The sequence below is a fragment of the Athene noctua genome, chromosome 1 (assembly GCF_965140245.1).
Source record: "Athene noctua chromosome 1, bAthNoc1.hap1.1, whole genome shotgun sequence".
NCBI lineage: Eukaryota > Metazoa > Chordata > Aves > Strigiformes > Strigidae > Athene > Athene noctua.
Genome location: NC_134037.1, coordinates 149391515 through 149407131, shown reverse-complemented (window position 1 = coordinate 149407131; position 15617 = coordinate 149391515). Strand labels below are relative to the sequence as shown.

Sequence of the window (15617 nt, the reverse complement as noted above, 5' to 3'; positions counted from 1 at the left end):
CTCTCCCCCACTGTTTATATACTGAGTGTGATGTCCTGTGATACAGAATATCCATTTGGCTTGTTCGGGTCAGCTGTCCTGGTTGTGCTCCCTCCCAATGTCTTGCGCACCTCCTCACTGGCAGAGCATGGGAAACAAAGAATCTTGACTTAGGGTAAGCGCTACTTAGCAACAACTGAAACATCAGTGTGTTATCAACATTATTCTCATACTAAATCCAAACCACAGCACTGAACCAGCTACTAGGAAGAAAATTATCTCTATCCCAGCCGAAACCAGGGCACTCTGCTGATGGTGTTGGCCTAAGTAATAGGGGGCTGTAAGGGAAGTAGGGACTCTGCAGCCAGAACTGTCTTCTCTCTTGCTCATTTGGCAGTCAAGCCTAACCTCATACTGAGTAGCTTCTAACAGGAGAGGAGGGAAGCTGGGCAGAGGTGAAATGATCAATAAAGGTGAGAAATACAAAATAGACTATATTTCTCTTCCAGATCAAGAGGACTGTCTTGCTCAAAATGAATTTTATTTTTTCTAGTTTATTATAACCAGATATAGAAGAACTTTTAACAGAGATCTCCTGTGGATCTTAATAAAGAATGTAATGCAAAACAGTTTGTCTGCATACTTTAAAGACAGGTGGCATTTGTAAGAGGTTAGCGTGTTATTTTTATGGCATGCAAGGGTAATTTCACTGCAAGGTGAGTTTAATAACTCTTAAGACAAAACGGAGATTCCTTCTGATGGAGAAGAAGAGAGCAGATAAGATGCTCAGATAAAAGCCTTAAAAGAAATAAATAGCATTAGGAGCAGCACTGCTGAAACTGGCAAACTAAAACATAACCTGAATGATTATAGTATTTTCTTAGAAATCTTTATAACAAGAACAGTTTTGAAGAAGATGCATTTTTAAGCAGTGTTTTCCTGACTCTGAATAGTTAGAGGTGCTTGGTGTGATAAATGGTGTTAGCATGCAACTGTTCACAGTCTGATTTTATGTCTCACTGCATTTATTCTGAGTTGGCCATTTGCACGCCCTGGTATTGGGGGTCATAAGAAATCACTTAAATAAGTAACTGTGTTATCACATACTACAGTGATGGATTCCTGTGTACTCCACTATTGAGAAAATCTGCTGATGTGACCTCACTTTTGATGTATTACACAATATCACAACAAAGCTTTTTCTGATGTTGACTCCTCCGCCATATTGCACATTTGTGAGCTCTCTGATTTTGCATTTCCTTCAGAGCTGAAGGGCTGGCAGTGCTGGCACAACCAAATAAACCATGACAAAACACTGCTTCTCCAACACACAAAGAGTGACTATTGATAATTAATTATAATTCTCTGAACTATTTTTTCACTTGTAATTTAGATCATGGGAAGACAGTGGATCACCCACAGCAGTGAGCACACCAGTTTCGTGTCATGTTTTTCATCCTGCATTAAACTTAACTTAGGGAGGATGGTACTTCATGAACAAGCTTAGAGGACTCCCACACACCTGCCTTCATGTGGCAATGGATGTTGAGTTTATTTAAATGAAATTCAGGACTACATTCCTATGGCACCTCCCTCACACAGTTTTGGGGTTTTTTGAGACAATCTTTTTGTCTATCGCTAGCCTCCCTGCTGCTTGAAATAGTAGAATGCAAGGGATATTTCTGATGCAATTCACTGATAAGGTATCCTCTGATTTCACATAAGTTCTCTTGTTGATCTGTCTCATGCCTATGAGAAAGCCAATCTCCAAAATGCTATGCACAGCAGGATTTTTTATACTTCTTTGGGAAGATTGTGAATAATACTGGAATTAGGTAAGAAACTTCATATATACATACATATGTATGTGGATTATGCACTTTTCAGGATATTCATCTGATACTGCCTTGCCTTCTTCCAATGACTAACATGAAACATTTAGCAGGGAGGGGAGTCACAAGGAAGGCACAAAAGACAAAAACTACAGGTAAATAGTTTCAAAGAAGTTAACATTGTAATGGGTGGGTGATCAGTTGGGAGAAAGCTATTCAGACAGAGACCAGCAACGTTACACAGCTGTGTTAAAGGCTGAAAACCTTAGGTCAAAGTGTGTCCTAAAAATTCTAAAGGATAAAGGGAAAAGGATTATCAGCTAGATGAGAGGGAGATACAGAAGGAAAGAATTATGGCAGGAAGGAGAACAGTCAGGTTCTTACAAAGGTGGATATTAACTGACCTGAAAGGAACCTTAAAATTGGTTGTGAAGAAATTAGAGTGCAGATAGGGGACAATATGAATATGGAAAATTACTCTTTTACCCCTTAGCAATCTATACTTTGTATCTTTGGGAAAAAGAATAAATACCTTTGCTTTGAAAAGACTCTACTTGAGTTACTTTAATTAGAGTTGCTGTCACAGGCTGCTGAGGGATAAGGACTTTCAGCTACAAATTTAATCTATCATATCAACATAGTTAGCAACTGTAACCCAGTGAGCCAGTCTGAAGGTGAGAGGACTGCCTGATTTATCTAAAGCAAGCTACAAGCAGGGAGGCCTGTCACCTTGTGATGGACAGAACAACATCTTTATCTGTATCTAGGGCATAAGGTAAGGGATGAAGGGGGCTTGGGGAGTTTTGTTTGTTTGGTTTGGTTTCTTTGCTTTCTTCCCTTTTCTGCTTTTTTGTTTCTATTTTTTGGTGTTCTCTGTTTTTTTCTGCAAATGAGGAATATTAGCAATATTTAAGATTCCCGGTACCTCCTTATCATTTAAGCGACGTTTTTGAAGGCATAATACACTGCAACTGTCTTCAACATTTCTTGTTGTTCCTATTGTCTTTATAGCTGTAAATTCCTGACATTTTTTTAATGATATAAAAAGTAGAAATCTATATTTTGTTGCCACATCATTTTTAACATATGTTGGTAACAATTCTTAACCATTCAAAAAACATGGGTATAGGGCATCATAAATATTCTTAGCCTATGTTATGTCTACTGAGATGATTAAATAAGTAGAGACAAATATAATAGTCAATTCAGATGTTCAAAGCTTCTTTCTTAAAAAAAAAAAAAAGCTTCATAAAAAGTACTTATTCTTGATGGATTTTTCTGGGGAGAAAAACACTCTGTGAGGGTTACTCAAGCTTTGCAGAACCACAGAATCACAGAGAGTTCTTATAAAATAAAAACCATCTATCCAAACCTTTTATGAAAGGCTAGTGACTGTGGATATTGATGTTTTTGATAGATGAAATGCTCTCAAACCAGCTCATCCCATTAAGATTCATTGGACTGAGACTTCATATAAACAAGGGGTTCCCTCAGGATGTAAATTTTCAACTGGATGATTAACTGAAAAAGCTAAAAATCCAGATTCCCAACACAGAGAAACTATAAGTTTCAAATTAATGAAGCAATTATTCCCTTAGATGACTTTTAACACTGCACCAGGATTTCAACAAAAAATGCTCTGATAAATGTGGTGATACCTTTTCCATTACTCATTTCAGCATACCCACTAGATTATGTTTTTTATGTGCCCCTGTTTGGAGAAGTAAAAGGAATTGTTCAATTGGACCATACTCAAAATAATGACTTTACTTGCCTTGTTAGTGTTCTACAAATCCTTCTTCCATCTTTATTTTTACCCACATTGGCTACAAAATTTTGACAAGATGCTTAAATGCCCAAATGGATGATAATACCCTCCCTCAGTGAGACTGAGTATGTAAAAACCCAGCGCTGTTCTTTGTTGTCGTTGCTGTTGTTTTGTGGTTTTTTTTAAATGTGAACTTATGGAAATTAAAAGGCCTATGCTAGTATTATGGGGCAGTAAGTTATCTGAGTGTTGTTTACTAAGATCTTAGTGAAGAACACTTTGTATGTGACCTTTCTATACACAAAAATCGGAAAAGGGGAACAAAAATGCATAGAGCCAAGAAGTTTCAATTGAGCATGGATTGCATTGCTTAAATTCTCTTTGCTCAGAAAGAAGAGGGGATACAATAGATCTATGTACCATTTTAAAATTAAGGCTAAATTAAGATAAATATGGTGTTTGATACAAAGGTATCTCTAGAAGGAGGATTATAGGAAAGCACTGAAACATCATAGTCCTTTGGTTAAGGATGGGAAAAGGGATAGAAAGTTAATGAACTTAAAATACTATTTTGTAACCTAAAGGCCTAGATTATCAAAAATATTAATGTGGACTTTCATGTTACTTAAAAACGTGTTGAAAAGGTAATTCTGTGCCTAAGTATTATTTTCTAATCTGTGGTTCTTGATTTTTTTTATATTTTTTTTTCCCCAGAACATTCCGGTTTGCCCTTAGCTTTCTCTGACTTATTTTGGAAGGAAAGGTTTCTTAGCCTCAGGATTAGAAAATAATTTTGTTTTATTTACAAATACTTAAGTTACCTGCAAGTTACTTTTTAAGTTACTTGCAAGAAAACCCTTGTTCCACAATATAAAACTTGGATCATCCTGGAACATGGTATCAGTTTTTTTATATCCTCGTTGCAGTCCCATTTCAGTTTGACTGTGAAAGAACACCAAATTCTGTTGCTTTTTATGTCAAGTTTTGAGGCTAACATGCAGACAGTTAATGCATTTATACCAAAACGCAGTTCCCTTTTGCAAGTCAGTTACTGAAAGCTTCTGGGCCTTTCTACTAAGATGAAACATAAATTATACCAAAATCTAAGCCCATTTAGCAGTTCTTCAGAGAGAGTATAGAGTTCAGATTTCTTTTGCGGGCATGGCAGAGAGGTCATTGGTCATAATTAAGGATTTTTAGTATGCTTTTAATTAGTAATGTTTGACTTCTTCCAGTTTAACACAGTCCTGACAGTGCCACTGTGGGCAGCTGCATGCAAAGCCAAACCAGTAAAAGCAATACATAGTAACCAGAGAAATAGCATAGGCTGTGACAGTTGAGCTGTATCTTTGAAAGAATTTCTTCGGTATAGCTTGTTTAATTTGTTTGGTTTTGTTTTAAAGGTGTCACACTGGGAGCAAATTAGAATAGGTAAGTCAGAAGCAGAGCTGTGTTTTGGGCAAGAAAATGGCATCTTGGTGCTTCAGCTCTGCTACTTCCTTCAACCCAGTGAAGAGTCTGAGTAGTAGCACAGCTCATTTCCACCTAACTGCATTCACATGGGAGGGATTAAACCAGGAATGTAGAAAAGCACCTCTCATCCAAGATGGGGAGGACAGACTTGTTCTTTGAGTGACTGCATTGGTAGTAGCAGGCTGTATGCTCCTGTTAGGATGGAGCATGTCAGTGAGCTTGTTTGTGCCATGAAATGTGTGAAGGCAGTGACGTGCAGTTTCATCAGTGGCTACTGTGCTCATTCTGACTTTATAGCTATTGTGCTCCAAGAAAGGTGTTTTCAGGATTGTCTGAGAAAAATGGGGATTAAACTGGTGAGTGTGATTCAACTTGAAGTAAGCACAAATGCAAGGCATAGGGTTACTCTGTTTATTCTAGTCCATGCAGTAATAGATAGTATTATGGCAACTCGTTAGTATGTGAAGAAAAGCTGAAATGTGCAATGTTAGAAGTGTACATAGTTGATGGATGTTTTAAAATGTCAAATCTAAATATCCTCCAGTTGAACTACAGCCCTTGCAAAATGTTGGGTAAGAAAAAGAACTTCTGTCTGGCTCGGCACCCATAAACCCATTTCAGTAGTTCACACATCTCTGTACCTTGTGTCACAGAAGAAAAGCTTCCCCATCAGTGTTTCGACTGTATTTGTGCTTTGGACAATGAAGGCACTAAAGCAGTTACCAAGAAATAGCCAATATGCTCTAAATTTACATTTCCTTTACCCTTTTTTCTTGTGATTATTTTTTTTTTTTTTTCCCCCTGACAATAATCTCAGAAGGTATCAAATTCAAACAGAGAAAGAGAGGCCTACTAAGTAGAAGGCTATCATAATTTATAACAAGGTTATAATATGCAGAAGCATTACTTACCATATCCTGCAATATTCATTGCCACTGCTAGGAGATCAGTGTAAGACAGATAAAAGTAAATATGTTTTTACACAGCAGGTAGGGAACTTCCAGAATTCATTGCCGCAGGAGGCTGGTTTGACAGACGGTGTAAGCAGGTTCAAAAAGATCATGGAGACATTCATAGGCGACAGGTCTAAATACAAAGTAGGTACAGAAAAGAACAAAAGATGTTCCTTCCAAAATCCCTAACAGAGTGATTGTGGATGCTGGCAAAGTACAGGAGTAGTGGACCACAGAAAATGGCCCCACTCACATGCTTTTAAACAGCTGCTCCCCTCATCGCTGACCACAGCAGCATGCTGGCCCGGGTGCATGAACGTGTCTCATGTTCTTAGCTCACTTCTGCCTAACTAATGAATTGTTTAGACCAGAGAGTCTTAAAGCTTCCCAGCAGCGCAGACAAAATTTAATTCCATGGCTGTGACAGAATTGCTGCTTTAGGCACCATCCTCCCTGAGAGCAGTGAGTTGGAGCGAGAGCTGCGCCCTACCACCATGATGTGTTGACTGTGGGCTGGCTGCCCAGGAACTGATCTGCTGCTGCCACTAAGCTTGCACAGGATGCCTTAATATTAACTCTTAATTAGCAGCTTCCCCAACACCCAGAGTATGTAGATCTGCCTCTCTCCAAGTCATGATTTTTCTGCCCCCATCATTTTGCAACCATAGCGGAGCACTCTGCATAAGACTAGAGTTGGTATATTACAATGTGACAAAGCTCCCTGAATAATTTATATCTAAGGCTCCATTTCATACTTACTTGTTATCCTATGGGGTTTCCCTAGGATATACCATCTAATTTCAATTTAAAACTTAAGTTCCATAATTTATAACTGCACAGAAGTTGCTTTAGCATGCCATTTATAAAGGCAGTGGTGCACATTGTAGCAGAAGTGTTTTCAGAGTTTCCACTCCTGGGATTACAGATTCACAATAAACTGGTGAAGGGGAACCAAGAGGAGTTTGCTAGAAAATTGAACAAATCCACCTTAACATATCAAAACAAATCTCACCTTAATGTTGTGAACTCTGTAGGGCAATGTTTCTGCAACAGCATCAACATCTAGATTCCCTGCTCACATTAAACAGAAAGGAAGTGTGTGTTTTGCCTGTCATGTGTATTTAGATACCAGTTCCTGAAAGTGCACTTAGGAAGAGTATTAAGACGTATTTACCGTAAGGTATAAATAGGCCCCATTACACCAACAGTTATTAATCCTTGTTTTAAGATTATGTGAATCTTGTTTTATTCCCTGAGTATGTGATTTTCTTTAAAAGTCATAACTTCAGAGAATAGCCAGTCTAGGTAACAAGTTCAGCAATGATTTAACAAGGTGTCATGCAAATATCACTAAAATGTGTATACATTTCTGTTATCTTTCAAGAGAAGCATGTTACAGTATTTTTACTTTCAAAAGTAATATAAATTATGTAGCAGGGCATTTCAGAAAAATTCACTTTATTTACATGTCTCGCCTAACTAGAAAGAAAATCATGTCATTGCAGTCATTAGGACTATTTCTCTGTGTGTGAGGCCACGTTATGCAAAATGGCATGCCTTAGGTGTTTAGGTTTAATTCTTATTCTTAACGCTTACAATATTTAATAGGCTTTAAACACCTGCTTAGGTTAATGAAATTAAGTATTTCTTGAGTAATACTAACAACTAATTTGGCATCTGTTGATATTATAACAGCGGTTTTTATTTTGTTTTATTACTTAGTCATACAACTGCATACTTCAATAGGAAGATATAATGTTACATTCTCCTACAATATAAATATGCAAATCCAGAACTTCTTCTGATTAAAATTACTTAAGTAGTGTACTCAAAAGGGATTGATATTTGGGTTATAGTGTACAAAGCTACCGGATACAAGTAATGTAGCAGTGTATCCCTAGGTTGGATATATCCTGCTTTAGTGACTAGTATCTAAGGACCCGAGATGCTCTGTCTGTTTGTGAGATAGTCAGGATTCAGTAAGCCGACTTTTCATTTTCCATCATGGACCTGTCTTTTTTGATGATTTTCCATGCGAATTTGAAAGTAGATCTTGTTACGTGTAAGTAAAGATTGTGTACCAGTAATAAATACATCCTGCTGTTAAGCAAATCTCATGAACTGTGGAGCTTCTTGAGAGTTTTTAGGAAAGAGTTAGGTATCACTTGCCATTGGGAAGGTATATGTGAATCTGCAAGAAGGTCAGCGCTCTTCTCTGCGGTGCCCTTACCTTGCCTAGGGGGTTATCACTGTCAGTGCTTTGCCTTTGGCTTGTTTGATGCGAGTTCATGAGGCACAAGAGGAAAAAGGTTTCACAAAAGAAGGAAATTCAGGACTTTAAGTCAAATCTTATATTGCTTGTGATAACATGCAGAACAAACAATTATTTGAGGGAAGGATGCAGAAGGGGTGGAAAAAGTGATGAGCTGTGACACAATGCAGCAACAGAAACAAATTTAGATTGTGTGTAAGATGTGCTACTTCGAGACTGATATTCCCGGTTCAGGGAAAACACACAGCACGTGCAAGTGCATTTGTGAATGTGAATGGCCTAAATAATTTTAGAATCCATTTACAGACCATTTCCATCTACCTCAGCTTGCTTGCATGACTTCTGATGCCTGTCAGCCACACAGGACCATATTGCTCATCACACAAATGGAAAGCTGTTTTCACTTAGCTTGCCAAGCATCTTGATAAACTGTGGGCCCTGAAACGTTGCGAGAACTATTTTTTAATTTAGGAAAGATATTGGCCTGTTCCAATACCTTTCTGTTTCCTTCTTTGTTTCTCTCCCTCTCCTTGCTTGTTCTTTCACTTTCTTTAGTAGTTCCCATCTGGGATAATGAGGTTGTAATTGTAACAGTTCATTATATCCAGTAATTCTAATGATCATTGAATATTCTTTGATGGCAGGTTTCTATTCTTAAGTTTCTGATGCTGCTGATTCTGATGTATATGTTATGTATACATGCTTCACCTGTCTGATTAAATGCATTACTTTGGATCCAACAGGCCAGAACCAGTACTGTGGACAAAGGATGGTGGGGAACTACCAGATCCAGAGAGAATGGTTGTCAACGGCAGGGTCCTAAGCATCAGTTTCCTAAACAAAACAGACAATGGCACATACCGATGTGAAGCAAAAAATCCTATTGGCCGAAACAGCACAGAATATGTCCTGATAGTACATGGTGAGTTTGTTCTCGTTAGTTTTTTAGTGTGTGTTATGCATATGTAGCATTTCAAGGAAACAAAATCAGTTGCTTATGATCATTACTGAAAGAATATTAAGAAAAAGCTGGAAGTATAATGGCACTTTTATTGATACTATCATCTAGTTGTGGGGAGTGTGTTTGCTTCTTTTTATTGACATGCCTCTCCATACAGTGTAAACAAAATCTATTCATTTATGTTGTGAGCTTTTTGCAAAGTAAGCACCTGTACTGTTTAATAAATACTTGCTTCAGGTACGTTGTTTGGATAAAGCTGGTTACAAAAGGATATATGAAGGGAAATATGGAAATACCAGACAGATGGGGGCTTGAGGGGTTTTGTTTAGGTTTTTTAATAGACCACCAAAGACAGGACATCAAATACTTTTCTTCACACAAGTTATATCCTGTTACTGAGAAAATTCAGTTTATACAAGTTAGCTGATCATCATCTGGCCTACTGTTACAGTCAATCCTCAAAAATATATCATACTCTAAACTCATGATAACTTCTAATAAAAAAATAGGAAGTTTTACATTAAATTACAGTTGATTTGTTTTCCTTAGTTAATTAGGCAACTATATGTCACATGAATGTAGCTGGCTTTTACATTCCTTGTGAAACAGATTGTATTATAGCTTCTCCAATACCTGAGTTATATCAAAGTTAATCATTTGCCTTTAATACAGTTTTTCTATATGGATCTACCAGTCTCAAAACATAATGTTCTATTATCACAGATAAGTATGTGATAATTCTTGGCAGATTATGAATTCTGTAATTTGAATTTTAACCTAAGTGAATACAGAGGCAAAAGCTCCACTGTAGTTCATAGTAGTACCTTTTTTCCCTCTACTTTTTTAAAAAATACAAGCTCTTGTAACTATGGCAAAATAAAAGGAAACAATCTATTACAAATTATAGTCTGTAAATAGGCATGCAAACTATATAGATTTTATTTGCTCATGATGAATTCAGCTATAACAAATAAACATTTTTTTGGTGTTTGTAAAGTCTCAAAAACATTTTTCACTAAAGGTTTAACCTGCCTTTAGGTATTTGGCAGAAAACTTCTAATAAATACTACTTTCAGCTTTCAGTAAGGAGTTGGTTTTTGGCACTGTTGATGAAATATCATTTATCAAAAGAACTCCTTAGATTACTTTTAATTTTTCTTAAAGTTCACTATTAGGTCATGTAGGATAAGTGGCACAAGTAAGGAGGAGGTCTTTGCATGAGGAACACAGAGTGTGTACTGCTGTGTCAGTATTTCTGTATTAAAGACAAACAGATAAACTAAACCCTCTGACCTCTACTTACATTGATTATTACAAGAAAAGAAAAGTAAAAAATGTCTTATACATCCCAGAGATGGTGTTGTATTAGCTGTTGGCTACAGGCACAAAGTAACACTGCATTTGATGAGGTAATGGCTTCTGCACTTACCAAATGTTGAAACTTCTGCGCAATTTATTTATGTGATTATTTCTGAAAACATGGCCTTTTGTAATGGTAGATTTTTCCATCAGTGGTGACTTTGCAATATACCTCTATCAAAGAGTATTTCACAATCTCCGATGTCTTGCACATAGTGGCATGCCCCCTTGTTGATCTGATTATCTTGCAGCAACTTCATGGCAGTCTGTAAAACCATACATTATCAAGAAGGCATTTTTTTTACGTTTGGCAGCATATTAGGCATGTTATCAGGTTTAGATTGCACGTTGCTGACCTTTTGTGTTATGAGTACCAGAGTTTTCCTAATTACATTTCTGCAAGTCCAGTGTTAGAACTAGAGAAGGTAAATGTCAGCTGCTTCTGAGGTTTCTGAAACAATGAGAATAGTGTGACAGAGTATGTGATGATGTTTAGTGCTTAACAACTTACTACGTTTCAGAGTTGTTAAGTTTATTTTAAGTACAGAAGACTGACACAATTATTTTATCAAGTGTAGCACAATCAGTTATATAGATCAATTTAAGCAGTGTCTTACCCCTTCTTTAGCTCATTAAATTCATGAATGTCTCTAGTGAAACATAATCCTCCCAAAATTATACAATATTCTCTCTCTCTCTCTCTCTCTCTCTCAGAACTAGCAAACCTAGTTTTTATCTTTTTCTGAGATGCATTCTTCCATTTAATAGAGGATGAGTTTTTTTTCTATATCTTCCTAAATATATCTTGGAGCATCTTTTTATTTCTCATCCTTTCCCTGTGCCTAATATGTTGATGTAATTTTTTGTCCTACTCCTGTGTTAGAGCTGATTTATCATATAGGGTGTGCCTTCTTACCTTGAATGTTAGGTTTCTAATACAAGTACATGCCAGATTTAACATAAAGGGAAGTACATTCATGGAGACGTGGGAGAGGAGTGAGAAGGAATCTGCATTAGAAAAATCTCTTCACAAGAGATTCTTTTAAATTGTACGTCAAGGAAGCAAGGTCTAGGAAAAGTGACCTACCAGATCTGTAAGGAGTAAGGTGTAAGTGCCATGAGTGCAAGTAGCCACTGCCTTAATGGAGCCTCTGGAAATCCAGCTCCACAGTTGTTAAACTACTAATTGTTTTGCTAGGAAACTCTCAAGTCCAGAGCAGTTGCAGTGATGGAAAGAAAGAATGATAATCACATGCCCAAGTTTACACAGATACTATGGCTGATTGATTTTTCTAGGACAGCTGGTGTGAGAAGGCAGAGGACATCATCAATGGAAGGCACTCTCTGCAGAGGCAGGGGAGTGTGACCCGATTCACAGCTTTTCTTATTCATGCTATGATTTCCTCTAACTTTTTCCTTTTTTTACTTCTTCAACACATTTTCTGTCTTTCTGTTTATTAAGGTTGTAAAAGGTTCATCTGGCTTCTATTCCTTTTTTTCCCTATGAAATCCCCTTCTCAGTGGGACTCAGTCTACTAATTCTCTCAATTTCTGAAGGTATCCTCATAACTCTGAAGAGATTTAGATGGCTTTAGCGTAGAGAGAAGCTTGCCTAAAAATGGAAGGTATAGTTTGTCATAATTGGAGATTAAGTGTAAGCAAAGTATTTATACATATTAATTATACAAACCAAGCAGAGTGTCTCATGCCTTTAACTGGACCAACCTAGACACAAAACTATACAGAAAGTAGTATTTTTTACACTGTAAATGATGATGAGATAACACTGTTTTGATGTTAAGTGATGGCAGTAGAAAATATTGCTATAAGCAGATGAATGGCAATCTGCATAATATAATTAGTATCTGATAACAGAAAAAGTCTTTTTATATTTGTAGTATAATTAAGGAAATCCGACCAGAGAAATTAAATATATTTGAATCAGGTAAAAGACATGGGCTATTAAATATGCTCGTGATGCATTGGTGGATCGATAGAGCTGCTACTTTCATTTTTCCTACCTTTTATTATTAATAATAAATGTCAAGAAAACAGTTCATGAAGCAGGAAGGTGGGCACAAAGTCAGAGTTTATAGGCAGCAGTACAAAGGCAAGACATGTAGTTTGCTCAAACATTTGTCTCATGCAGTAGCAAAGGCACAAGCTTTAATGCCTGTAGCTGTTGTCATTTCTGTATTCTAATTGGCGAGCTTAATGCTTCAGAAGTGCACATTCTGGCTAGATATATTGCACCCTTTCTTTGGTAATGGGCCTCAGGCAATGTTCACTCTCTTCCAATTTATTAAGAATTTTTGTTTACCTTTGTCATTAATCATCGGTAAACAGAACTACCAGTCAAACTCATTGATGCTCAACCCAAAAAACATAGATTCTACTTGCAAAGCTTAGGTAATAACTGCATTGATTTAGCTGGAGTTGAGAAAGGAGGTGGTCCATCATAAACTGAAGACACAGCTGTTATGTGTGTAGCAGTAGTTCATAAATTCTGGATGTCACTGCTGAAGACTTAGTTCAACATCACATTGAGTGGGTGACAGAAGTCCACATCATTGGGAAATCTTCTTAATGGAAACAACAGCATTTGATAATTTACAGACCTATTTGAAATAAAGGACCTGGGTGAAATATCCCGATTTGCCAATCTAAAGACACACATTCAATTAGTTGAAATATTCAGAGCTATAATGTGTTGTGTGTGTCAATTATGTATCAAAGCAATATGGAAGTTAATATGAAACAGCAGCTGTGGCTGGTCATGGCAGTTCTTACTGCCACAATTATACATACAGTAGAAAGGAACTGAGCAAGTAACTCAGCATCTCTGGATGATAAAAAATGGCATAACATATTCCCTTGACTTCAGCCTCGCAATTATTTTTTTTTTTTCTTGGGCAGGCTACTCTTTGCAAATAAAGGCAACTGAAAGACCAAGTGACATCCTCGTTAATATTTTGAAATGTACTTTCAAACAGAAGTTCTCCTAGAATGTATAAGACCAAAGGTCCCACTGCACCTTTCCTTTGGAATATAATGTATTTATCTTCCACCTGCTTGTCCAGTCCCATTTCATAACATTTATCATCTTGGCTTTCACAATAACCTGTGGCAACAAGATTCTGAAATGAATTATGTGCTTTGAGGGGAAAGTATTCTCTTTTTGCTGCTTGATCTCTTAAATTCCCAGCTTTCCAATCTATTTGGCCTCTTTTTACTGTTGGTGCTGTAAGTATGCAGTTACAATCACTTATTTTCATGCCTCTTCCCTTCAATAGATTCTCAAATATTTCCACCTTGCTCTCAATTTCTCACTAATTGTGATCTTCAACTCTGCATTTCCTGGATTCTTGTCCCTTGTATCCACTCTTCTCCTTTCATGGCCTCTTTTTTCACTTTTTTTCTTCATTTTTGGTCTAGTAGAAAATCTCTGTTATTGACTGTTCTCCATATTTGGAACAGCACTATACCAAATTTGCACCAGACACCTTAGTTTATTAGCTCCTGCCTCCAAATACATTTATAGACGTTCACCTTCTGTGGCCACGCATAATTTCAGCACCATGCACTTTTACTTCTATACAAATCTCTTTTTAAACTAGTAGATACTGAAATCCAACACATATCTGAAAGGAAACAAACTCCACTACCTCTATCTGTTCTAGATTCCTTTATCTTTGTCAGCTATTACATTTTTATTATGTTTCATTTCTGTTGCAATGTTCTCATAGGTGCCCTACTCCTTCCTTTATTTTTTAACTCACTTGTGCACATCTTTCACTCTATGCAAGTAAAAGCCGAGTAGAACAGTAATTTCAAACTTAACTGAGGAGGTGGCATTTTTTTCTGTTTTCTTTGAAAACTAAGCTTATCAGAAAGGCAATAGATCTCCTGGTTTGCAAATATTTTAACTACAGGCTTCTGATAAACCTTGTGCACTGTTTCTGGACACCTTATCCTCATAAACATGTATCAAAAAAACCCATAGAAAATACTCACTGAATGGGGGAGGGCATGGGAAGGACAGGAAAGCAGCATCCTTGTGCAGCAGCACAGTCATCAGTAATCTAGTTGCCCTCTATTTTGCTGTTAACATCCTAGACAATTTCTAAAGTTTCCTCCATCATAGTTCCTGAGTTGAAATGTCTCATTTACAGACGCATCTCGAAGAAGAGACTTTCTTTGCCTATGGGAAAATCCTACCCTTTAAGTGAACAAAGCTTGGGCTTTGCAAAAAGAGAATTGAGCAGACCTGTGGTGTAATGGAACAATAACAACACGGACAGGTACAATAGAGGGTGTTTTTAGTAAAAAACCAACTCTGCCCTTACAGCAATCAAGGCATATCAAGAATATGAGGCTCAGAAGACTGCTTAGGACTTTGTTTGAAATTCTGTGTGTGTCAAAACCTGTGCTTTTTAGATTTGAGATTTTTTTTTTACTATCTGTGTTTGAATTAAAAGAAATAGGGTGTCCTTAAAAGAGGTGAAAAGTCTTTCCTATTCCCATCTTACAAAAAGTAAAAATAACATTAAAATGTACAGAAGACAACTCACAGAGGAGCCTGAGCTTTCAGCTGAAAAATAAATCAAGAATGCTCTTGAAGACTTTCTCCTCAAAAGCCTTCCTTGCCTCAAACTGTCTCTTCTTTAATTTTTCTCTTTTCCCCTTCCCCACTATGTATGCATGCATACATAGACACACAACACACGCACCCACACACAAATAAAGCCAACCAAACAGACAGAGGTCTATTAACTTATCCAGGAAGAGAACTTTTTTTAAAAAAAAAAATCTTCATGTCTTTTGAACTCCACAGCAGCTGGATGTTTTTCTTGCAAAAGCTGAGGTGTGGAGGAGTGAAGTTTCACTGTTGCCAGGCCTAAGAAAGTAACTCGTTATAACCCTACATTAAAGGTAGCATTATAAACACATGGAGAATTTCATTTACATGTTATTCTGCAAAGCATAGCCCTTAGAATTGTGTTGAAATGTTTTGATTTTG

General features: G+C 37.0%; 1 protein-coding gene across 3 annotated transcripts in view; it reads left to right on the top strand.

Annotated features, from left to right (window-relative positions):
• The window catches only part of CADM2 (cell adhesion molecule 2), a 697075-nt gene that overhangs the window by 615753 nt on the left and 65705 nt on the right, over window positions 1–15617 (top strand). For all 3 annotated transcript variants that reach the window (XM_074901140.1, XM_074901148.1, XM_074901138.1), the window contains one exon: window positions 9021–9199. In XM_074901140.1, coding sequence (XP_074757241.1) covers window positions 9021–9199 — 179 coding nt within the window. The remainder of the gene's footprint in view (window positions 1–9020; window positions 9200–15617) is intronic.